Raw genomic sequence first — 24705 nt, 5'->3', positions numbered from 1 at the left:
GAGCTTGAACTCAGTTGATATCTTTGGTGTGTAACAGTTGTAGAAAACATGGCAGGGATATCACTGAAGAGATGGGACTAGAATATTGAGCCTGTTTGCAGTCTTACTATCTTTCAGATGTTGACTTAAAAAAACATAGAACCTATTTTATTTTATTTTTTCTCTATAATTTGATACTCTACTACTGAATTGCTGCAGTGCCAGAAAATAATATATCTTCTCCATGGGTTGCCTATTACACACTTCTGACATTTAAATGAGTAAAGAATTATATCTTGAATATGGAGTTATATATTTCATTTGCTCTTATTTTCACAATTAAGATGAATAATGTAATCATAATATCCCTGAAAAAAATTCTCAGGTAAAGATATAACAATTTATAATATCACTTCTCTGATATTTTTCTAATCTAATCTACCACTAATCTGTGATATCTTTGACAAATAAAAACTTCTTCAGAAAAAAAAGAGAAATGAAACACAGACAATCAATAAGTACACAAAGTACACAAGTGTATTTATTACATTTTTGCAAGCACTTGGTTCTACAGTTCAAAAACGCCACCATCAAGCTGTTGGCACATTTATGTACAAAACAGATTAATTATAATGCCTGCTACAAAGCATTCTTTGTGAAAATACAAACTCTAATACAGAGAAAAGCCAAAAGCATCAACATCATTACATGAGTTTAAAAGACATTTTAAAAAGCATCACAAACTGTTTTAAGACACAAAACTGAAACACTACAATATAGAATAGAAAGAAGTTAATAATACCTCTGCAGAACTGTAAATACTGGTACTGCACATTTTGGAATGTTGACCTCTTATAAGACAGTAAAGTGTAAAAAATAAAATAAAATCAAAACAAAACAAATGTAAAAAATGCAAAATGAACTAATACAACTTGATGCATAAACATGCCACAAGTAACTATTGAATTACCCTCTACTTACTACAAGAATTGGTAAAAATTACTGATGATGCATGACTAGTAATTGTACAAAGAAGAGTTTTACTCAAGAATTTTTATTAGAAATGCACTTACACTGAGAAAGAATTCACAATGATCCAATAAGTGCACAGACTAGCTAGGTTTTTTTAAAAACACTGACAAAAATGTCTTGTCAGAATACATCACTTTAAAAGACACTTTACAGCATTCTTGTAGCATTAGAAATAGGCAAAATAAAAATAAAAACACCAAATTTGGTCCAATAATACTTTTTTAAAATGTTTTGTATGTTTTTATGTGTTTTTGTTTGTTTTTAAACAGGTACTTCTTTCAGATTAACATGACTGACTTTTCTCTTAATACTTTCCTACTGAAAATAAAGGTTTAAATATATTACTAACATTTCCAAACAATAGCTCCAGTAGCAGCCATTAAATCCACTTTAACATTATACAGGTAAACCAGTATGTGTGTAGGAAAGCTACAAGCCAAGCTTTTACAATTATGGAAGCCTCCTCAAAAAAGATCACATACATTCTATGTATAGTTCAGACAGGTGCAATCCACTTAATTGTTTAAAGCAGGTAAAAAGACTCTGGCTCTTAAGGTTGCTGTATTATATAGTATTTTTATAAATATAGCTAAGCAAAAATTGCGCAGATCAGCACATTAACAGCTCCAGTTTAGCATCGCCATTTTGGGATTACAGAGGTCATTCTGTAGAAACCTATACATAACTCTATGTAACATTTGTCTATACACTGCAAATCTTGAAGGTAACTGTGGTCATCATACGCTTTGAAAAAGACGCATGGCCATGCATTACAAGCACCACGGTCTGCATGCTCACAATATAAACAGGAATAGCTATCAATGAAACTTTAAAATAGTGAATACTCCATTAAGTACATCAAGAATAATACAATGTTAACAAAGATAAGAAGCACTTCTTTTTGTTTTTTACCTACTCTTACAAATTTAGAAATTGCACCTTTAATTGTTTTTAAAATGTTCTCAGGACCCTCCATCAAGATGCCCACTGGTCCATCTGGTAAGATTTCCAAATCTGAAGGAATGTCAGCAGTGTGCCTCCTCAAAAAATTGTACATGGGGTACGAGTGGTCCCTTAGAAGTATACCTGTAGTTAAAGTACTTACTAAAATCCAAACTAAAAAGTATAAAAAGCCATTTGTTCTTTTTCAAAAACATATAAGAAAAAAAGTGTTATGTGTAACACATATGAAGTGGTTTTTAAAAAAACACATCTCTGTATTTGACGATAGTTAGTATTCTGGATCTAACAGAAAATCATTTTAGGATGCAGGAAAGGCTGTTTCAGGAGCTTTGTAGTAGAAACTGATCACATAAGCTATTAACTAATTAAGAAACCAAGTGCAGGACAACCAAGAATTATATAGGGGCAATGTACAAGTCACCCTACTTTGTTTTGTGAGAAGCACTTTTTCATTTTGATTTTAAAAATGGAAAGATGGGTGGCCTTTATTTAAACAACAAAGCAAATAATGGTAGAAAGTAAGACAAGGTTTCCCTTATGTGTAGGCATTAAGCCGCTCTTTGGAGCGGGTAGAATGAATATCATGTAGTTCTTGCTCTTCCTTTGATTTAATATCCTCATACTTCTGCATTCTGCAAGCATCTTTCACATAGGCCCAGTTAGCAGACAGAACCATAAGATAGTGGACCTGAGAAGGAAGGAAGGAAGGAAGGAAGGAAGGAAGGAAGTTTGTGCTTTTAATCACTTTATTTAATATTACATTTTATCATACCCACTTGAATACTTTTAGAATGTGTGTACTTTAAAAGCTCTTTACTAAAATAATCAGGAATTAAAAAAAACAATTATATTCTTAAAATAAGTCATGGCAAACAAAAAAAACAAAACCCAAAATACTAATTTGCTTGCTATTCTTAATTTTGCAATTATTCTTTTTCTCTATGGTTTTTCGTTGGTTGGAAATATGTTCCTACATAGTCCTGTTTTTGTTTTCTTTAGTTATTCAGTAATTATTTAACCTTTTGGCTACACTCCATTTCATTTACTGACTTTATTATTTATTCCTATTGACTATGAAAGCCCCAATAATTTTGCTAAGTATTGAAGTTTGTGTGTGTGTGTGTGTGTGTGTGTTGACTTTTACAGCACTGTTTCTGATCATTTCTATTCACAGCAGCGCAGAATTATTACACTACACTTTTTGCCTTTTCTTCAAACTAACCCAGGTCCATATCTTTCTTAACATTAACTTTAATAACTTTATTTTTTTAACTTCCTACCTACCTAGCTTCTGCTTTTATTTCAATGCTGAGAATATGCATTTGTTATATAAGAAGCTACTGCTTGTCCAGCAAAAGCTCATTCTTGCTATACAGCAGGGGTGTTTCAGTGTTCTTGCTGCTGGAAGAACAACTTTTAGAAAATGGGTATCAGAAGACAAATTCTCTCTTGTGGCCAGTGACTTTGTATTTTGGTGGGAAAGGTGGATTTGATGAGTTAAAAAGTATTCCTTAATTTCTCTGATAGGAATCCCAGTATTCTATGGGAATTCAAAGGGGCTTTAATGTAAGAGAGAGCCGAGGTGGCGGAGTGGTTAAATGCAGCACTGCAGGCTACTTCAGCTGACTGCAGTTCTGCAGTTCGGCTGTTCAAATCTCACCGGCTCAGGGTTGACTCAGCCTTCCATCCTTCCGAGGTGGGTAAAATGAGGACCCGGATTGTTGTTGGGGGCAATATGCTGACTCTGTAAACCGCTTAGAGAGGGCTGAAAGCCCTATGAAGCAGTATATAAGTCTAACTGCTATTGCTATAACATAACCAATTTAAAAGAATCACTTTATCTCCATGCCAGGCCCAATTCTTGGAAGTCAGGATGCAGTGAAACTAAACAGGTATGGAAATGGAGATGTCAAAAAACAGATTGGTATACTCTTGGGACAATGTTGTCAGAAACGGAGCTTACAAAGAGACAGTCTCTCTGAGATCAAGGGCGACGCTTTCCAAATAATTGGTCAAAAGGCCTCAGAGTAAGTAAATTTGCAGAGTAAGTAAGTATCAGTTATTTTACTTACAAGCGTCATATATAGCCTGAGAGCTAGCTCAAGGATTTTACAGTCCTCTGAACCAAGTCCAATTTTCAGGAACATTTGCACAATTGCTTTTAGTATTTATGAAGATGCTCAGTTATCCAGGTCATAGTCAAAGTATTTTTTATTTTGAAAATGCAACTGGACTAATTTTTTGAGGAAAAACAAGACATTTTACTCTGGAAGCTTCATCAGTTATATTGGACACTGTGGGAGATGGAAGGACAGTTATTGACAGTTGAGATTAGTTGGTGTGAGGGGAAATGATACATTCTGATAGGATGGGGGGATGGAAATGGAAAGATTGTGTTTTCTTTGCATTCAACTAGTCTTAACTCTGAGAGCCATTGTGGTTACTTGGGGTTTTGTTTGTGACCTCAGAGTCACCTGAATCAGAAGTATGGAATCTTTTTTGGAACAGAGAGAATGACTACATTGTAAATTGGGAATAGGTGGTATCTTATCCCTCCTCTTCTGTTGAAAGAGGGTGGTTGCCTTGCCAGTCCAGTTGCCCTTTCAACATAAAAACTACTTTTGATGGTTTTAGTATGAAAACCTGAAAAAAACAGATGTAATTTCAAGAACTAAAACTCAAAACCCAACCAAATATTTTGACCCATATCTTTATCATAGGGCTTACACTGATGGTCTCATTTTGTACCTGTTACTGGCATCATTAAAAATATAATAACATTGTTTTTAATGTAGAGTTTAAAAGTTATTCTTATTGGCAATTCTTTTCTGTTCATAATCATTTGAAAATCTGCAATATTTTAATGTGCCAAATAACTTTCTATGATATAATGTTTACTGTGTTTACTATATAAAGCAGCGAAAATTTTATTTTAGGTATGAAATTTTATTGTTGTGAACATTCTGACTATAGCTGTTTTAGCAAGAATTATTTTTATATAGGCAAGTGTAAAAGTTAAAAAATTATAATATAAAATAATTAAATGTATTACATAGTGAACAACATCATTTACCTGGCACTCTTAAAAATTAAGTTATTTTAAAGAATCAATCCCTGTTCTAGTCTGAAAAATATAATAATAACAACCACCAACTTTGGTAGTTGTTGTGCATGGAGTGTACCTCCAAACATTAAACCTAAAATATTAGCCCTTTTGGGGAGTGTTAGGAAGATTTGGGAAGTATTGAAAGGAATATATTATGTCTTGCAAGGTTTAAGATAGCCACTCTCACCTTTGATTTTGCTCAAAATATAAAGAAAATCTTTTGTTGGCCAAATTTCATAATTTTGCCATTCAATTTTGGTATTGTAATATCAGTTTGTTTTGGGGCTAAAACACTCAAATCTGAACTAGGAAATTGTTGAAATTAGTAAATATTTGTTGCCTGTTTCTAAAGAGCCAAATAGAAATTATTAAAGTAAAAAAAAAAGTTTAAGGTTTGCAGGACCAAATGACTATTAGATGCTAAAATTATTACTGAAATGATTTTATATGTTTTATTTTGTGTCTATAATTCTTTGAGTGCTTAAAACTGCCTTCCAAACAATCATTAATGAGTTGTAGGACAACTGAATAGGGTGATATTATTTGGGCTAATAGCAGTTAGCAATAGCAATAGCAGTTAGACTTATATACCGCTTCATAGGGCTTTCAGCCCTCTCTAAGCGGTTTACAGAGTCAGCATATCGCCCCCACAGTCTGGGTCCTCATTTTACCTACCTCGGAAGGATGGAAGGCTGAGTCAACCCTGAGCCGGTGAGATCTGAACAGCCGAACTGCAGAACTGCAGTCAGCTGAAGTAGCCTGCAGTGCTCCACTCTAACCACTGCGCCACCTCGGCTCTTCTAATGATCACAATGCTTACTGAAGGATATTGGGCTAATTCCCTATTGAGTTCATATTCCCTATCTCTTTTGACATGTATTTCCACACATTTTTACCTGATGGAGCCTCAAAGTTTCTGTGATTAGCTTTATGTTATAAGGATCCCAAGGACATAGATTACAATTTATTATAAAGGCAAAGTTGCCTAAATCTTACCATAGCAATGACAGCTGCTCCAGCCCCAGCAAGGGCTACAATAAACAAATGGAATGTCATGTTCAGCTACAAAAGAAAGAAAAAAATTACAAACTAAGAACACCAACTAAACCCATACTATGCAAATATCACAGTGCACACACAAATAATCATATTGTTAAAGTTTTGAAATACATTGATTTATTGAATTCACTACTATTATTCATTATTTTATTTACAGCACCCTTGAAAATTGGGGAAAGCTGACTTGGTTTCATTGATAGCCAAATTATCAATGCAAAAACAAAATATACTTTAGCAAGTAAACAGGCGTTGAACTTTTTTCCTCAGTATTTTCCTTCTGCCTTTTGTTCTCTCTTTTTCCCAGATGAAAGCAAAACTACATTTATCTGGAGAAGAGAAAGACAGCTATACCTGTACTGCAGGGGTGGGTTTCTCGCCCCGTTCCAACCGGTTCGGTTGGAACGGGGCTGGCGGCATCCTCGTGCACGTGCGCAGCGCATGCATGCGTACTAGCGTCTGTGCGATGCTCCAGCTGCTCCTGGAGGATCGTGCAGGCGCTGTATGCGTCCTGCGTATGCGTGGAAGCGCAGAACTCGTCAAAACTGGGTAAGGAACGCGGGCGGGCGGGTGGGTCCTTCGCCGTTCCCAGAAGTTACTTACTTCTGGGTTCGCCGACCAACCGGTTTGTGGGGACCGCCGCGAACCAGTTGAAACCCACCCCTGCTGTACTGGATAAACTGTGAGCTAATCAAAAGTGCAATCTAGTCAAAACGTTATTTCACCTCTTCTCTTTTTAAATAAAAAAATATGAAAAACTAATATGATTTAACTGGAGCAGATGAGATGGAGTATATAGAGCAATATAATTTAATCTTCCCAATATTGGCTTGGAAATGAAAGATAATTATGTCTGAACTGGCCCTATGGCTAAAGAAACTGATAATATGTTGATCCAATGAAGGCTCAAGTTGATATATTTTATCGTTTTCTATACTAGGACATGGAAAGTGTTTGACTAAAAGATAATGGCACATTGCCCACTGAGTTTCATTTTCAATTGAAAATGAACAATAGTAAGTCCTTAATTAATGCATAAATGAATCATAAAATAATTTTTTCCTGATATTATTATTAAAAACATTACTTTTTGTATTAATCATTCAGTAATTTGTTCAATCAAAAATATGATGGTATTAAGGATTTTATTTATGACCATTCAACCTCCATCAGTTGAAAAGGACTTACAACAAACAGAATAATCAGAATTAGTATTTAACTTTTTGCTGTTAAATATTAAGGAATTGGAAAAGCATTAATTAATGTCTTTATACAATAACAAAACTTTTCATAGTTTTGTTTACCTCAGTAGATTCACACATCCTGAGGAAATTTTCAGATGCTGTACAAATCTTTTTTTCTTCTCCAATTGTTACAATTCCTGGAACAAATGAAACAGTCAGTGATTTTTGATGCATATTTATTATGTATTCATTAGTGAAATTGACAATTAATAAACTTAAACATAGCTTTATGTATAAAAGATAAACGTTCCCCTCACACTTATGTGCTATATGTTCCTAACTCTAGGGGGCGGTGTTCATCTCTGTTTCAAAGCCAAAGAGCCAGCACTATCCGAAGAGGTCTCTGTGGTCATGTGGCTGGCATGACTAAATGCCGGAACACTATTACCTTCCCACCAAAGGTGGTCCCTGTTTTTCTAGTTGCATTTTTACAGTCTTTTAAACTGCTAGGTTGGCAGAACTGGTACACGTAATGGGAGCTCACTCCGTTACATAGTGCTAGGGATTCGAACTGTCGAACTGCCGACTTTTCTAATCAACAAGCTCAGTGTCTTAGCCACTGAACCACATCCCTCACCTTTATGTATAAGAAAATCCAATTAATTGATAGCATAACATTTAAAAACAATTTAAAGAATAACCTTGTTTTAGGAATCAGGTGATTGTTGCTGATTACAATTTTTTGTACAAAAATATAACTGTTTTCTGCTTTCACAGGTTTAACATAATATGGTCATGAAATGGTCAGCTATATATTCCTTCATAATATTTTTGGCTGCCACATTGTAAGTTAAATATTTTTTTAAACAAGAAAATAATTAAATTCAATTCAATAATAATAAAAAAAATTATAAGTATAAATAGATCAAAATGTAGAATTATCAAAATTATAAATAGTTTACGATTTTAAAGAAACTAGTAAAAATAAGAAATCAGAGTCATATCTATGACATGGAAAGCTATATAAATTTGGTAAATCATTTTTTAAAATCAAAAGGTGACAGAAAAAAAAGATACAAGGAATATTCGCTGCTCCCTGAGTTTGGTTGAGATCACCAAGGACTCCTCAGCTAGAAATATTTTCTTTTCTTACCACATATGGGAGAAAAAAGGTAATCAATAAATTCTAGAGATCAATCCATTACTGTGTCTACCAGTCAAAGGGGCTCTTACCCATAGATGATAAGAGTAGAAGGGAGTTGATAAGGACAGACAAGTGCTCTAAAGAACAAAACTAAGCAGATCCATCCAATTTGATATGCAGTAAAATAATATTATTAGTTTAAAACCAGGATCAAAATAAAGAGAGCAAAGTTAAAAGCCTGCTGCTAATTAAGACTTATATTGCTGCATAAATTTACTTCAAAGGAGAATGAAAGATTTGGAATAATATTTGTATATATCCAAGATTTCAAACAGTGAAATGTGCTTTTTAATTAGTATTTTACTGATGGAATTAATCAATATTTTAATTGCTTACCAAATTGACGGAGATCCAAGCAGAAATTTGCTCCTTCCACAAGAGTGGTGTTTTTACAAATGGTCCACAGGTTGAAATACATGTAAACGGGCAGAGAGGTGAAGGCTGTAACTCCCAGCCAGGCCAACATGAAGATATAAGTCAGCATAATAAACTGTAACAAATATGAACAAATAAGACAAAATCTGGCAAGTGTTAAAACCTGCACTGAAGTAATATTTTACACAGAATAAAATATTTATCTATCCTTCACAATTGGTATAAACAACTAATTTCTTATGAGACAGAAACAAGACTCAAGATGAAATTCATATATTATACTAAAGTAATTTAATCCTATATTTAGGCTTCCACATTTAAAGAGCTCTGAGATTCATTGGTAGTAGTTCTGACAAATACAAAATATTCTATAAAATGGAATAGTAACTGTTCTGTTTCTATGTAGTCTTTGCATTTTATTGATTTATGATTTTTCTTCTTTGAGGGAAATACTTTTTAATGTTTTAATAATTAATCCATTGAGAGAATTTTGAATAACTTAGAAATACAATATAGGATGTAACAAATGCCTCTTCTATGAAAAACACAGGAACAAAATGTGTGTCTGGCAAAGCTGTTCTATCAGTTAGAGAAACCATGCAAAGAAGGTGTTTATCCCTTGCTTTATGCTCTGTCAGTGATAAACTTTACATTAACTTGAAACCTGGACAAATCCACATTACTTTAATTGCATAAGGAAATTGTTGAATATGTTTGAGGGAAAGACACAGGAGCCATGGAATCAGAGAGTAAGATGTTTATTGCGAGATGACTGCGATTCAAAACGTCCCTGCAACTGTCAGGGTATTTATACTCGTGCCCAAAGCAACTGTCAAATGACCAGCCAATCAGAGGGCTGGTAACAGGGAACATTTGCATATATAACAGAAATGATCATAGCCACGCCTATATCAATGACTGCCCTCTATATTATCTTGCTGGACATATTCATATGTGATGTGAGACAGAATTTGGTCCTTGATATGGGCTACATCTTTTGAACTGCATGAAGACATTTAGGCATTACAAAAAGGCAATTTCATAAGAACACTCCATCTTACATACACTTCTCTCATAAAATAAAGGCAATCTTATTAATACAATTTTTTATATTTAAATCAAATCCACAAAAGTAGCTGGAGAATCAAGAGATTGCAACCTCAAGCTGGTACTATATAACTTCTGCAATTGAATGCCTGTGCCATTCCTCTCCCTTTGCTTTATATGAACACCTTTGATATATGTAATGTCCCAATTCCAAATTTTCCTCCAATAGTAGTAAACAGTTTCCTACATGTATGTGATGCATTCACTCCACCTGAAAGAATCACAACTTTAAGTAATGAGAATCTTTTTTAAAAATAAATTCTTACAGGATCACAGTATGCATGAAGCAGAAAACCCAAAAATCCACAATGGGCTGAATTAAATATTTCATTTAATTTTCAGGAAAGTATATTCAAGTCATTTCAGTGATCCTCTCTCAATTCTATTGGGAAAGCTCAAGGCATATCCACTAATTGAACCACAGGTTTGCCCCACTCATTTTTATCTTTCATTTCATTAAAAGCATGAACTACATTTTACTTCTTGCTATTTTTTGGGGTGTTTTCTTTTCTTCTCTATCCTTTTTCCATGCTGACACAACAATGACAAAGGTGAGCCAGCAGATTATTAATTTATTTGCTTCAGGCAGGTTACTGTTGAAAGATTGGTAATAAACTGTTATACAACAGTTGAAGATATTAAAAAGAACACTGTGCCCAAATTCCACCTTGTCCACTTAAGTCCTCGAGGCTACGACACCATTGACTTGCATTGCTAGCTCCTGATTGGCTAAGACGCGAGCAGCCAGCTGGCAGGAGAATCCAGCCATTCTATTGGTTCAGCATCTGACAGTTCTAGTATAAAAGGGCTGTCAGATGTCAAATGTTTTGCTGTTTGCCGGTTCGAGGTTTGCCTTACATTGAGCTGTATGTTACTATAATAAAGGTTGTGTTAGCTTCAACCTGCCGTGCCTCAGTTCCGTCTGCCTCGTTCTCCCTACAGAACACTGGCGACGAGGATGGGATCAGGTCTGAGGTAAAGGAAAGAAGCGAAGTCACTGTTAGAGCTGCCTCAAGTCACTGGCGATGAGACGTCGCTCCAAGGCTAATTCCTCACGTTCCGTCCTTTTAAGGATGGCTAACCTACCGGCATTCATGCATTTATTCTTGCATTTTTCTGGTCAGCCATTGCACATGACACGAGTTAGTTTCCCTAATACTTTGTTCTGTTTGGTGTCTTGTCTTATTTTCTCCAGCTATACATCTGATATTGGCATGTTCACTAGTACTGTATGTACCTGCTCTTCCAACCTAGATTAATCCCTGGCTTCATGTCCTTCTGGAATCACCCTTGACAGGCAATCTGCCATTGGAATTTCCTTCCCAGGCTTATACTTCACTGTGAGATCATACTGCTGTAATTTCATAACCATTTGCTGCAAGTGTGGAGGTGTAGAAGCTAGCAGTTTTTGTAGTATGTACTCCAATGGCTTGTGGTCAGTTTCTACAACTACTGGGCGACCATATATGTACTGGTGAAATTTCTCACATCCATTCACAATGGCCAGAATCTCTTTCTCAATTTGAGCATAATTAGCTTGTGTCGTGGTAAAGCATATGCCACAGGATGTCCTTGTTGAGTCAATACAGCACCTAGCCCAAACTGGGATGCATCCACTTGAAGCACAGTGTTAGCATTTGCGTCCAAGTATTTCAGTATTGGTCCTGGGTGTTTAGTGATCAGTTTCTTCACTTTGTCAAAAGTTCTTTCCATGTTTGCATCCCAACACTAAATGGCATCCTTCTGCAGCAATGCACGTAACCGTGCTGTCTGTTGAGCGAGGCCCTTAGAGAATTTAGATAGATAGTTGAAAATGCCCAATGATGTTTCCAGTTCCTTTCTGGAAGCTGGGCCGTCATGTTAAGAACTGTTGTAATCTTCTTTGGATCAGGCTTCAAGCCCTCTTTGGTTAGTAGGTGTTCAAAATATGTCACTTCTAGTCCAATTTGCATTTTATTTGGATTGCGGACGATACTCAATTGTATCTGTCCGCCCCGTGCCAACTCAATGAAGCGGTGGACGTGATGTGCCGGGGCCTTGAGGCCGTCATGGACTGGATGAGGGTTAACAAGCTTGTGCTCAACCCAGAAAAGACCGAGTGGCTGTTGTGTTTCCCTCCCAAAGATTTGGCTACTGTTCCATCACTCAGGCTGGGGGGTCAAATTTTATACCCCTCAGAGAGGGTTCGCAACTTGGGAGTCCTCCTGGATCCACAGCTGTCATTTGACCACCACTTAACGGATTGAGTTTAAGATTTCTCTCACGACATCAATTGAGCAAAGCAGTAAGGTTTCTGTCATGCTCTACTTGATCCTTTCTATAGACTAACAAATCATCAACTATTACTTCAACCCCCTGTAGACCAGCAATCAGTTCGTATGATTTCTTTTGAAATATCTCCTGTGCCGATGCTATGCCGAAGGGCACCTTTGTGAAGCGCCATTGACCCACAGGGGAGTTGAAAGTAGTGAGGTAACCGCTGGCTTCATCAAGATGCAATTGCCAGTAACCAGACTGGGCATCTAATACATTGTTGCTCCTACTAGCTTGTGTGCTATGTCCTCCATGGTGGGGAGTTTGTAATGTTCTCTCATTATTACTTTGTTCAAATCACGTGGGTCAATGCATATGCAAATTGCACTTGTGTTGTTCTTCTTCTCCACCACAACCATAGAACTGACCCATTCTGATGGTTCAGTGACCTTCTTTACTACTCCCAACTTCTCCATCCTATTGAGTTCCTGTCTAACTTTCTCCACAAGAGTTAGAGGTATTTTTTTTCCTTCCTTCCTTCCTTCCTTCCTTCCTTCCTTCCTTCCTTCCTTCCTTCCTTCCTTCCTTCCTTCCTCAGCCTGGATGACAGGCTGTGCACCCTCCTTTATATGTATGTGGCTTATGCCTGGCAGACACTCCAGGCCCTTGAATAGATCATATTACTCATGTTTAATGTCAGCTTTCGTCAGACCTCTATGCCCACCATCCACAGTCATTACGATCTTCACAAGTCCAATCTTTTTACTTGTTTTGAGACCTAGCATGGCTGGAGCTTGTGTTTCTATCACAAACAATTGTAACACCCTTTCAGATCCCTTGTAGGTGCATTTTATATGACAGCAACCCATTACTTTCAGCTTTTCACTAACATATCCCATTAATTTTGGTAGGTCCAGAGTCTCTAAGGGGGATTCATTTCTGAGGTGTTCCAGATATATGTGGTTTGGCACACAATTTACTTGTGCTCCAGTATCTATTTTGAATGTGACTGGATTTTTGTTGGCCCTGATCTGTAATGTTACATTGGCTTCATCTGCAGACTGATGTCCTTTCTGTATCGCTGCAAGATATATCGGGGAGCAGTCTGAGTCTGACCCTGCATTGTCATCATTGTCCTCTATGGCATGTACTGCTGGTGTTTATGGCCTTCCAGTTTGCGAAGACAGTTTACACACCCTGGCAAAGTGTCCTCTTTTCTTGCATTTGTTGCATATTTGCTCCCTTGCAGGACAGACACTGTTTTTGTGGTGCATATTTCCACAATATCCACAAGCTGCTTCTCTGTTACTTGTTCCAGTGCCATAGGTGCCTTTTGTTCCTTTGTGTGCCCTTTCTAGACCATATCTACTGCTTTGAGTTTCTATAGCATTGTTCTTGTGCTGTGTTCTTTTCAGTATTTGCATGTCCTTTCTTGATATTTCATATGCTCTGGCAATCCTTACGGCTTTCTAGAGATTTAAGTCTTCTTCCTGAAGCAGTTTTTCCTGAACTTCCTTAAACTTACTGCCCATCAGAATACGGTCTTTAATTGTATCTCCAGCATCATAAAAAGTACAGTCTTTGGCAAGCAAGCGCAGCTGGGTCACCCATTCATCCAGAGTCACCTCCCAACTGGGTTTTCTCATAAAACAGTTTTCTCTGCATTGTGGAGTTTTTTCCTGGGTTGCAGCATGCTTCAAACTTTGCAAACAGTACCTCTGTTTTCTTTTTGTCCTCTGCAGTGATCTCCCCACCTGCTTTCCTCTGCAAACATCACATCCTTTCTGTCCCACACATATTAGAAAATGTGCTGCTTTCTGCTGCTTAGTCCATTTGTCTGCATCAGGTCACAAGCTCTATCAGCTCCCTCCACTTTGACCAGTTTTCAGATATGTTCCCTGACTCCAAATCCAGGGAAGGAATGTTCTTTGTGTTGCTGTTTGCTGCCATGACTCTTCCCTGGTACCATGTGATGATTTGGCATAAAATGAAGGCAGACAGCAAGGAGCTTGAACTAGAGGCTTGTCTTTATTCAGCGGCAGCCATCTTAAAACTACCTTCTGCCCCAGATGACATCATTAAAAAGGTTAACTGTTTCCTAACCTTCTTAAAGTGCTAGGCATAACAATTGAACTTGGAATATAGCATAAAACATACACATCATTACATTATCTATCCTGGCTAATAAAGTTGTTTACATAGCCCAGGCAATTGCTCCTTTAATAGTTGAATATACAGTAGTAGGTAGAGATCCTGTATGCTATTCTAGTAGGATACTGCTTTTCCTACTGGCTTCAGGGAAGGATTAACAGAAAAATAACAATTACTTTAAATTACCCTAAACTTCAACTCAGTGTGACATGTGATACAGATTACCTTCATCAGGATTTAATACTGCCTTTAATACTGCCTTGGGAGCCTAATTAAAATTTAAAAAAAGTAAAGGAACTTCTCATTAAAAAAGATTGAATTTCTTGTCTTTGCCTTCTTATATCATTCCTGTTTAAGAGTTCCATGATACTATAGCATAATGCAAATAAATAAGGCATATCTGCCAAATTTAGACACTTTCATTGCAAAAGGTAGGTGGAAACCAGAACTCATTTTAGAATCTGAGAATATAGAACATAAATAAAACACATCATTTGTTCAGCCCAGGAAAGAGATGTAGAATTGGAGATCCTCAGCAAACTGATGTTAGGATATGGTGATTTCTACTGGATGCTGATAGATAACATCACCCAGAATTTCCAAATAGATTAACAGGAATGGAAAGGAGTCAGACCCTGAGGTGATCCACAGAGAAAGAGTTTAGGCTAGAGTTCTCCCTGCTACAAGTGAAACTTAATATTAGAGGAGAACTACTACAAAATTGTGCCTATCACTCCCAATCTTCTAAACCAATCCAAAAGAGTGTCATGATCAATAGTACTCAATATTACTAAGTGGGAGGGCAAACATTCCATAATATACCAGTTGCATAATTGTTTATTTTTTTCTTTTTTAAATATAACAATAATTATTTTTAACAAACTAATGTTAAAAACTAAAAAAAGGATTGTACAAAGTTATCTAAAGTTAGTGTGATGACCCAGTAATGTTTATATCATGCCATAAATTTGAGTCTACCAAGTTCTAATCCAATATCTAAACCAGTGGTAGTCAACCTTTTTCTACCTACCGCCCACTAATGGATCTTTCTTGATGGAAAATTTCCTTACCGCCCACCAGTTTTTGCGCAAGTACGGAACATGAGCATATTTCTTTTTTTCAGACATGCGTTCTAAATTGTTTCATAATTTAACAACTACTTTTACTCTTACGTTTTGATCTGCACTCCACACAGTGCTTTTTTCCCTCCTCTTTTCCTTTTTATTACAAACACCAAAAATAATGCTGTATTAGGTGCCAATTTATATTAAGTGTCACCATCAAATAAAATTCCTTTTCCTGCCTTTTTCTTTACCTTTCTTATAGTATTTCACTATATCAAGGATCTCTTTTTCCCTTTTTTATTTTCTCCTTCTTCTTCCTTTACTTATTTCTTTCTTTTATTTTATAAGATAACAAAACTTAATTTATGAGCCAGACTAAACACTGCTTACTCTCCTCCTTTATTTTATCCCCTTTTCTCTATTTTTCTTCCCTTTTTATTTATTTTTTGATCTTTTCCTTTTTATCTCTTTTTTTTACCTTCTTTAGAGCAATGTACAAAAGTAAGGCTGAGCTAGTTAGCCCACTAATTATTATTAGCCAACAACAATTCTCTCCTGCCTATAACATTTCTTTCTCCTATTTTGCAACTGCTCTGCTCCACTTTATTTTATAAGATAACAAAACTTATCTGCCTGTCCCTGCTATCAGTTTCCACTCACTTCTCCCCTTCCTCTTTCCACGTTTGCTTGTTTGCGTGCATGCACACATTTTTTTATTGATGTGTGCTCGCGCTTGCCCACTCGCTCAAAAGGAGGTTTTAACTTCCAAAGTCCCTACCACCCACCTGGAATCCTGAAACGCCCACTAGTGGGCGGTAGGGATCAGGTTGACGACCCATGATCTAAACATTACCTGACATTAAAGCTCTCTCAAGCCATATGCATGATATTTGAAATTACAGGTCAATTGTCAGCCTCTGTTTTGGTTACTTGCTTACGGCTGCTTTGCTACGCTTGCTTACTATTGGCTGCCATAGAAATGTGGGGGGCATGGTATTGGGGAAGGCAATATATTTTACTGGAGGAGTCTTGTTCTCACCATCTTCTGCGCATGCTGGTGGCTGATGTTTGGACTTGGTCAAGGACAACCGTCTCACATACCAACTTGATGAGGCTGTTTGAAGATGCACCCCACATGACACCTTAGGGAGTTGCATATTGGACATTGGGTTGGGGAATTGGGAAGAGGGTGCTGGGTAGACATTTGATATGTATATGTTCCCGCCTTTCTGGCTCAGAACTTGATTTCCTTTTAGCTGCTTTCATTTCATATCTAAAAGTATTTTATCTCTATCAACATGGAATTGAAGTTTTTCTTGGATATTGAAGGAGACATGCCTGACACCAATTTTTTTTCAACTTACTTATTTTCCTGCCCATTATCTACTATTTCTGCTGTCTGAGCTATGAAATATTTAAACTTTAAATTTTTGCTTTCTGAATTCTACATGGTAATATAAAAATTGTTATCGTTATAATTCAAAAATATGATTTAAACTACATTGGTGTAGTGGTTAAGGCAGTGATGGGCAACCTTTTTGGCGTGGTGTGTCAAAAATCGGCAAAAAAATCGAGCATAACTCGCGTTGTGTGTCACTTCGACAAAAACATAATTTTGCGCAATTTATAGTTGCTGCTAATGGCGCTCACAGTTCCCGTTGGCACTCCGCTGTTCCCTGCTGTGGTGCGGTCGTAACCGACAGTCCCAGGAGTAGACTCTCTGTGCCGGCCTGACTGGAGAGAGGCGCGCACTGTTCCCGCGCTCCTCTCCTGCGGGTCCTCCCTCGCCGCGCTGATGACGTGTGTGCGCACGGCACGCACGCCTTACCAGCAGCCCCTGCGCTCAGAAAGGGGCGGCGGCAATACAGTAAGTGAGTGTGGGCGGGGAGATCACATGTCCCGCCCCCCGCCCCCGTTCCTCCAGCACAGATTCTTTCATCCTCAGCGGCCGTGTAGGAGCCGAGGATGAATCGCATGAAATCCTGTGCGTGTCACCCCAAATGGCTACGCGTGTCAGCACTGACACGCGTGTCATAGGTTCGCCATCACTGGGTTAAGGCATCAGGCTAGAAACAGGACACAAAGTTCAAGTCTGGTCTTAGGAGCATAACTAACTGGGTAACCTTGGGCCAATCACCTTCTCTCAGCCTTAGGAAGAAGGCAATAGCAAATCACTTCTGAAAAAACTTTTCTAATAAAACTGTAGGGTTTTGTCCAAGCAGTCTCCAAGAATTGGAAATAACTGAATGGAAGAAAAATAATAATTACACAAGTATATGATGTAATAAGCAATACAATAAATAAGACACAGGACTTTATGTTTAATATTCTTGCCTCAGAACTAACATGCCTTCCAAAGGCCAAATGCACAGATGTTAAAAAACAATATTGATAGGTAACACATTCATTTGAGTTTTTTCTCCTGCTTTTACCAATAATAATTTCTCATTGCTAATACTAATATGAATACTAATACTAAAATGTTAGTTAAAAATATGACCACTGTCCTAGGTCAGGGCCTTACAACAATAAAATATTATGAACACAGGTAAGATGACAGCAAGCTAACTAAATATGAATGAAAACAATCAGAGCAACAACTGTTTCATTAGCATAATGAACCAGAAGAACAAATTGGCTCTTTAGTAATTTAATTAGATCCCTTAAGAAAGAACATAAATGAAGTGACAAAAAGAATGCTTGTGATATAGCTGCCGTTATTATGCAAACAGCAGGCCTTATGATAGTGCTGTATATTTATTCTACTGTTAAACATTAGGGTGATGGAAATAAATCACTTGCTGAAAAAAACACCCTGATTCAATCTGAGTAAACATCATGATTAAACAAAGTCATTTACATACAATGTCTTCTACCTGTTAACAGATAAGCAATATCTGTTAAAAACGTAACTATTTCAACAACTTCTTCAGGACTGAAATAGGACTAGGCTCCGTACAAGGATAATATTGCTCTAAGAGTAAAAAGGGCTGAGAACCAACTGGAAAACATCACATTCTTCTTAACATTTTTCTCTAACAGCATTTGTCCATGCCAGAAATCTCCAACACTGTCAGAGAATTCTTTGATTTTTTTTCAAGATAGACACTCTTTTTTCAACTTTTACCAGAAGCTGAAAAATTCAGACTCTCATGAAAATACTTACCTCAGACATTTCCTGAAGCACCTGTCAAAGTTGATTTGACCTTGGTGAATGCAGTTGGTAAAGTTGAAAGACAAGCACTTGCAAGGCAATGCTCTCTTCACGACATTCTCTTTCAGCACTTACCAAAAACAGGAAGATTTGGGTTGTTTTAAAATTAGAAGGGTAATTGCTTTAAATAAGCTTCACAATGATGTACAGTTAATTATTCATTGAGGCAAATTATGAAGTATTGTCAACCAATACTCTTCATCAAGGCCAATCTAACGCAGTCAGTTATAAGATTCTCTTCACTTCAGTTTCATATGGCTACCCAGAATAAATTCTGGATCCAATAATCAGCCTAAGTGTAGACCACAACCTTAAAGAAAAATACAGCTCTGTTCATCCATTTGCTCTTAATCCGCCCGAATCTTCAATTTCAATTTCTGCATTCGTGACAATTATTGTATTTTTCAGAATATAAGATGCACATTTTTTCCCTCCATTAAAGAGGGTGGAAATTTGGATGCGTCTTATACATTGAAGACAACATTTTTGGCTTCCAGAACCACCACCACCCTGTGCATCCAGTTTTTCACAAAAATGGACATGCAGGGTTTAGGAGGCCCGCAAGGTGCTCCTGAGGGCTGGGGCGGGCAAAAACGAACAAAGAACAAGCCATTGTCTTGCTCATTTTGCCTCCCCTCTCATGTCCCCAAGAGCACTCTACAAGCCTCCCAAAGCCTATGCATGCACTGTTTTTTGCAAAAATGGGCCCATTTTTGCCAGCACAACCCCGTCCCCAGGAGCACTGTGCAGGCCTCTCAAACTCGCTGTATGCCCTGTTTTTCCACAAAAAACTAGGCATGCAGAGGGGTTGGGATTGCCTGCAGAGTGCAAACTTTTTTTTAAATTTACCTCCTTCAAAATCTTGGTGTCTCTTATACTCTGGTGCGTCTTATAGAGCAGTGGTCCCAACCCCCGGTCCGCAGACCAGTGCCGGGCCGTGGAGTACCTGGCACCGGGCCGCGCAGCAGCCGGGGCCATGATCGCTGCAAAGCGCAAAGGCTCCTGGGAGGGTCGCGAACACGCCCCCCCACCCCTGCGCGCGCTCAGCGGGTCCACGGTAAAATTATCAAAGGCTGACTGGTCCGCGGCGATAAAAAGGTTGGGGACCACTGTTATAGAGCACTCGTGGAGGTCCGATAGGTCCGAGTCGAAACGGGCACTTTTAACAGCATGCACCAAGGAGTATATTCGGACCTTAAGAACAGCAAAAAGAACATATATTGCCTCCTTGGTAGCGTCCGCCGAGTCCCGCCCAACCGCCCTGTTTAGGATAACCCGCTCCCTCCTAAATAGGAGGGAGACGGGGGGACTCCCTACAGGGTAAGGCTGAGGAATATGTCCAGTTCTTGGCGGACAAAGTTGCCCGGTTCGAGCGGACCTGGACTCCACCCCAGTAGATCCAGCCGAGACACAAGGAGAAGACTTGGCAAACCATCTCTGGGTTGAGTTCAGGAAGTTGCCTCTGGGGATGGTGGACAAGGCTATGCGAGCTGTGAGTGCCTCCACCTGCATACTGGACCCGTGTCCCTTCCTGGCTGGTTGCCAACAGCAGTGAGGTGACATGAGCGGTTGTTACCGCCTCTCTTCGGGAGGGGTACTTTCCCACCAGCGCTCAAGACAGCGGTGGTAAGACCCCTCCTGAAGAAACCGTCTTTGGATCCAGCTGTTCTTAATAACTATTGTCCAGTCTCCAACCTCCCCTTTGTAGGGAAGGTTGTTGAGAAGTGGTGGCTCTCCAGCTTCAGCGTACCTTGGAGGAAGCTAACTATCTTGACCCCTTCCAGTCTGGCTTCAGACCCGGTTACAGCACAGAACTGCTTTGGTCGCATTGACCGATGATCTCTGGAGAGCTAGGGATGGAGGCCATGCTTCCATCCTAGTTCTCCTGGACCCCTCAGCGGCTTTCGATACCATTGACCATGGTATCCTTCTGCGACGACTGCGGGAGATAGGGGTAGGCGGCACTGTTTTGCAGTGGTTCTCCTCCTATCTCTCGGACAGGTCGCAGTCGGTGTTGGTGGGGGGGCAGAGATCGTCCCTGAGGCCCCTAACTTATGGGGTGCCGCAGGGGTCGGTCCTATCCCCCCCTACTATTTAACATTTACATGAAACCGCTGGGCGAGATCATCCGAAGGCACGGGATAAAATATCACCAATATGCGGACGATACACAGTTGTATCTGTCCGCCCCGTGCCAACTCAATGAGCAGTGGACGTGATGAACCGGGGTCTAGAAGCCGTTAAAGACTGGATGAGAGCAAACAAGCTGATACTCAACCCAGACAAGACCGAGTGGCTGTTGTGTTTCCCTCCCAAAATTTGACCAACATACCATCACTCAGGCTGGGGGGACAAAACTTACACCCCTCAGAAAGGGCCCGCAACTTGGGAGTCCTCCTGGACCCACAGCTAACTTTTGACCACCATCTCTCAGCTGTGACCAGGGGGCATTTGCCAGTTCGCCTGGTGCGCCAGTTGCGGCCCTACCTGAATCGGGAGGCCTCACAACAGTCACTCGAGCCCTTGTGATCTCCAGGCTGGAATACTGTAATGTGCTCTACATGGGGCTGCCCTTGAAGAGCATCCGGAGAGTTCAGCTAGTCCAGAATGCGGCCGACGCGCGAGTGATCGTGGGCGCACCACGGTTCGCCCACATAACACCGATCCTCCGTGAGCTGCACTGGCTACCTGTCGATCTCCGGGTGCACTTCAAGGTCCTACTCACCACCTATAAAGCGCTCCATGGTAGTGGATCTGGCTATTTGAGAGACCGCCTTCTGCCAATTACCTCCCTGTGTCCCATCAGATCGCATAGAGTTGGCCTCCTCCGTATTCCATCCGCCAGTCAGTGCCGACTGGCGACTACTCGGAGGAGAGCCTTCTCTGTTGCGGCTCCGACGCTATGGAACAATCTCCCCGTAGAGATTCGTACCCTCACCACCGTCCAGGCCTTCCGCACAGCCCTCAAGAACTGGCTAGCCCGTCAGGCCTGGGATAAGTTTATTTTTGCCCCTCCCGAATGCTGAGTGAATGTTGAGTTTTACTGTTTAATTTACTTTTGTGCACATTTCTTTTTGTATTGTCCTACACTCCCTTTCCTTTTTGATTGTAAGCCGCCCTGAGTCCCCTCAGGGAAAAGGGCGGCCTATAAATGTCTAATAAATACTAAATACTAAAAAAAATAGTCTGAAAAATACAGTAGTTCTAACCTGCACATGATCTTTCACTCAGTGGCTTCCTAGGAATATTATATTAATACAGGAGATAAGGAGGAGCATTCCTAGAGAACTGAGTAAACAATACTTATATTTTCTAATGATAGTACTTAAAATGGAGGCACTCTTATTTTCTTCAGTTGTTTGAAGATGGTATCATGGTCAGTGTTATCAAAAGCTGATGAATTATGCAGAGCTATCAATTGTGGATGGTCACACTAAAACACAATCTAGTGGTGATCATCCATCAGGCTAAGGCATTATCCATGCAAAAGTAGATTAAAATTCCAGAATGGAAAACAACTTTAGAGAGTATTTTATTATTTTAAAAAAATAATGTAAATAAGGAATATGGGCATCTTAAAATAAAATTATTTTAAAAATTGTCTGCTATATTCTGGATATTCCAAATCTCTCAAACTACATAATGCAGAAGAATTATGTATTAAACAGAAGTGTTTAATATTATTTATCCTAAGCATATGATAAAATAATATTAAACACAACAAAGCAGCGCTTCTAAAAATATTTAAATGTGGAAAGTAATATGGTTGTTGAACTTTAACTATTTTTTTGAAATTTTGCTGAATACTCTGAGGCAGGGGTGTTAAATTTGATTTCATTGAGGGCCGCATCAGGCTATGTTTACCTTGGGGGGAATGAAGTGGGCGTGGCCAGAGTGGGCGTGGCCATTTCTCGATCACTCCCTTCAGGGGCACTTGTGGTGGCCTTAGCACTCTGTCAGAGAAAATGGCCTTCCCAAGCTCCGTTTTCACTGGCAGAGGCACCACGGGCCAGTCCTTCACTGTTTCCAGGGTGGCACCATGGCCAAATCTAAGCACCCCCGTGGGCTGGATCCAACCCCTGGGCCTTGAGTTTGCTGTAAGCTACAATGTTCTAAGGTACAATGTTGTCAATTTTGATCTCTACAATATACATTATGTAATCAAAGCACTGCTTTTCCCTCTCTTTTACCAGAAATACGCCAATGTTTTTATTTATTTACTTTGTATCCTTTCAGTCTTTCAGAAAAAAAGTGAAATTTATGCATTATACATACAGTTGGAATTGGAGATATCATCATTTTTCAAAAAGCAATTAGGCCAATATACTCTTCCTATTCATTTTCTATTTTTTGTCCTTTATTTTCATTTTTACTGGGTTTTAAAAAATATATCCTCAGATTTATATACAGATTATCTTTGGCATTATTATAATTCTACTATTATTACATAGTACTTACCATTCTTCTAGGCTACCCTTACTCTTTTTTATATAACGTGTATGCCTGCAGCTCAACTCACATGAGAGGCGGCCAGCATGCATGTGCATGCACACCCAACTCCACTTGAAGTTGAGGTTGAGTGTACATGTTGAGTGTACATGAAGTTGAGTGTACATGTCTGTGCACGCCAGCCCACTGTGCATGTGAATTGTACTGCACACACACATATGTGTGCTGGCCCACCTATCACGCGGCTGGTTCCCCTCTCCTCCTAGTCAGGGCATCAAGCTGCAAAGGTTATCTGATATTTATTTAGGTAGCTACTGTTTTTTAAAAAAATCATAATTTTCCAAGGATTTAATACTCATATACTTGCAAAAATTCTACAACTGTGAATACTTCTGATCAGAAAAAGAAAGAAAGAAATCATTTTAGAAAGTTCAAGTCAGAAATTCAATTCAACAGAAATTAAGTATTCTAGAATCAGTTGTTAAATATATAAGATTCAGGACAAATATAACTTATTTTTTTATTTATTTCTATTTCATGTTTCTAGATCAGCTGTCTCGCTCAAGGGACTTAATAGTTGCAGGAAAATGTATCTGTACTTTGCTGAATGTGCAGAGATGTACATATATAGGATAAGAAAATTCATGAAGTACTGAAATGCTTCAGATTATTACATTGGGTGGTAGCTAAAAAGGAAGATGCTTGCAGATTATAGAACAGAGTTTTAAATGGCAACATTGCTATAACATAATGATTACTAATGTATGCAAATTTATTACAAAATCAATAATCAATTTGGTGGTAAAATCAATTTATTGAGAAACTAGGTTGTCACCAAATGCTATTAAAAATAACAACAGTAAACTTCATTTTTTTCTGAATAGACTATGAATAATTAAGGATTCTGTTAAACAATTACTCAATTCTAAACTTTTTGAGAAATTGAAAATCAAAGATAGAACCAAAACATGAACTAAAGTAAAGATAAAGTAGAATATATTTGTTGATACATTTTCTGAATAAGGAATGAAAAATAAAATACCTCAGGAAACTTACACAAGGTACACAATTGCATGATAAAAACGGGTCTTTCTTATCAGATTAAATTTCAGAGACTGACATAATGTTTTATACGCCACTGAATTAATGTGGTATTCATACCAAAAATGGAACCAGTTAAAATACTTTATTTTTAAATTAAAGCCACATTTATGGCTTCCCATGCTTGTCAAATTTAGATATAAATTATTATAAATGTATTGTAAATATCTTGCTCAGTTAATATATATCTCCAAAAGAGAAAATATGAAATCTGGTGTTTTTTTGCCCCTTGTGCTATGCTTGTCCCCCAGATAGTATCATTACTATAAGACCCACACTGTGATTATTTTTATTATTTAATTAAAGAGAGCATCTTGCATTAGTCTTATATACTGTATATTATTAAATGGACTCTGATAGGCTACTCAAATATGTTTAGTAGAATGGATAAGCATGGTTCAATCCACCTCCTGGATAAGCCACTTTAGTAAAATTACTTCACAGCATGGGTTTTTCACCCAGCATTT

The 24705-nt window shown here is 38.4% G+C and overlaps 1 protein-coding gene across 1 annotated transcript in view; it reads right to left on the bottom strand.

Annotated features, from left to right (window-relative positions):
* Window positions 1-498: 498 nt before the first annotated feature.
* GPM6A (glycoprotein M6A) overlaps window positions 499-24705 on the bottom strand; it is a 198045-nt gene continuing 173838 nt past the window's right edge. The window contains 4 exon segments of the mRNA XM_032224737.1: window positions 499-2662; window positions 6077-6142; window positions 7441-7517; window positions 8861-9014. Coding sequence (XP_032080628.1) covers window positions 2510-2662; window positions 6077-6142; window positions 7441-7517; window positions 8861-9014 — 450 coding nt within the window. The 3' untranslated portion in view covers window positions 499-2509.

Source organism: Thamnophis elegans, chromosome 9 (genome assembly GCF_009769535.1).
Source record: "Thamnophis elegans isolate rThaEle1 chromosome 9, rThaEle1.pri, whole genome shotgun sequence".
NCBI lineage: Eukaryota > Metazoa > Chordata > Lepidosauria > Squamata > Colubridae > Thamnophis > Thamnophis elegans.
This window is presented reverse-complemented; position numbering and strand designations above follow the sequence as displayed.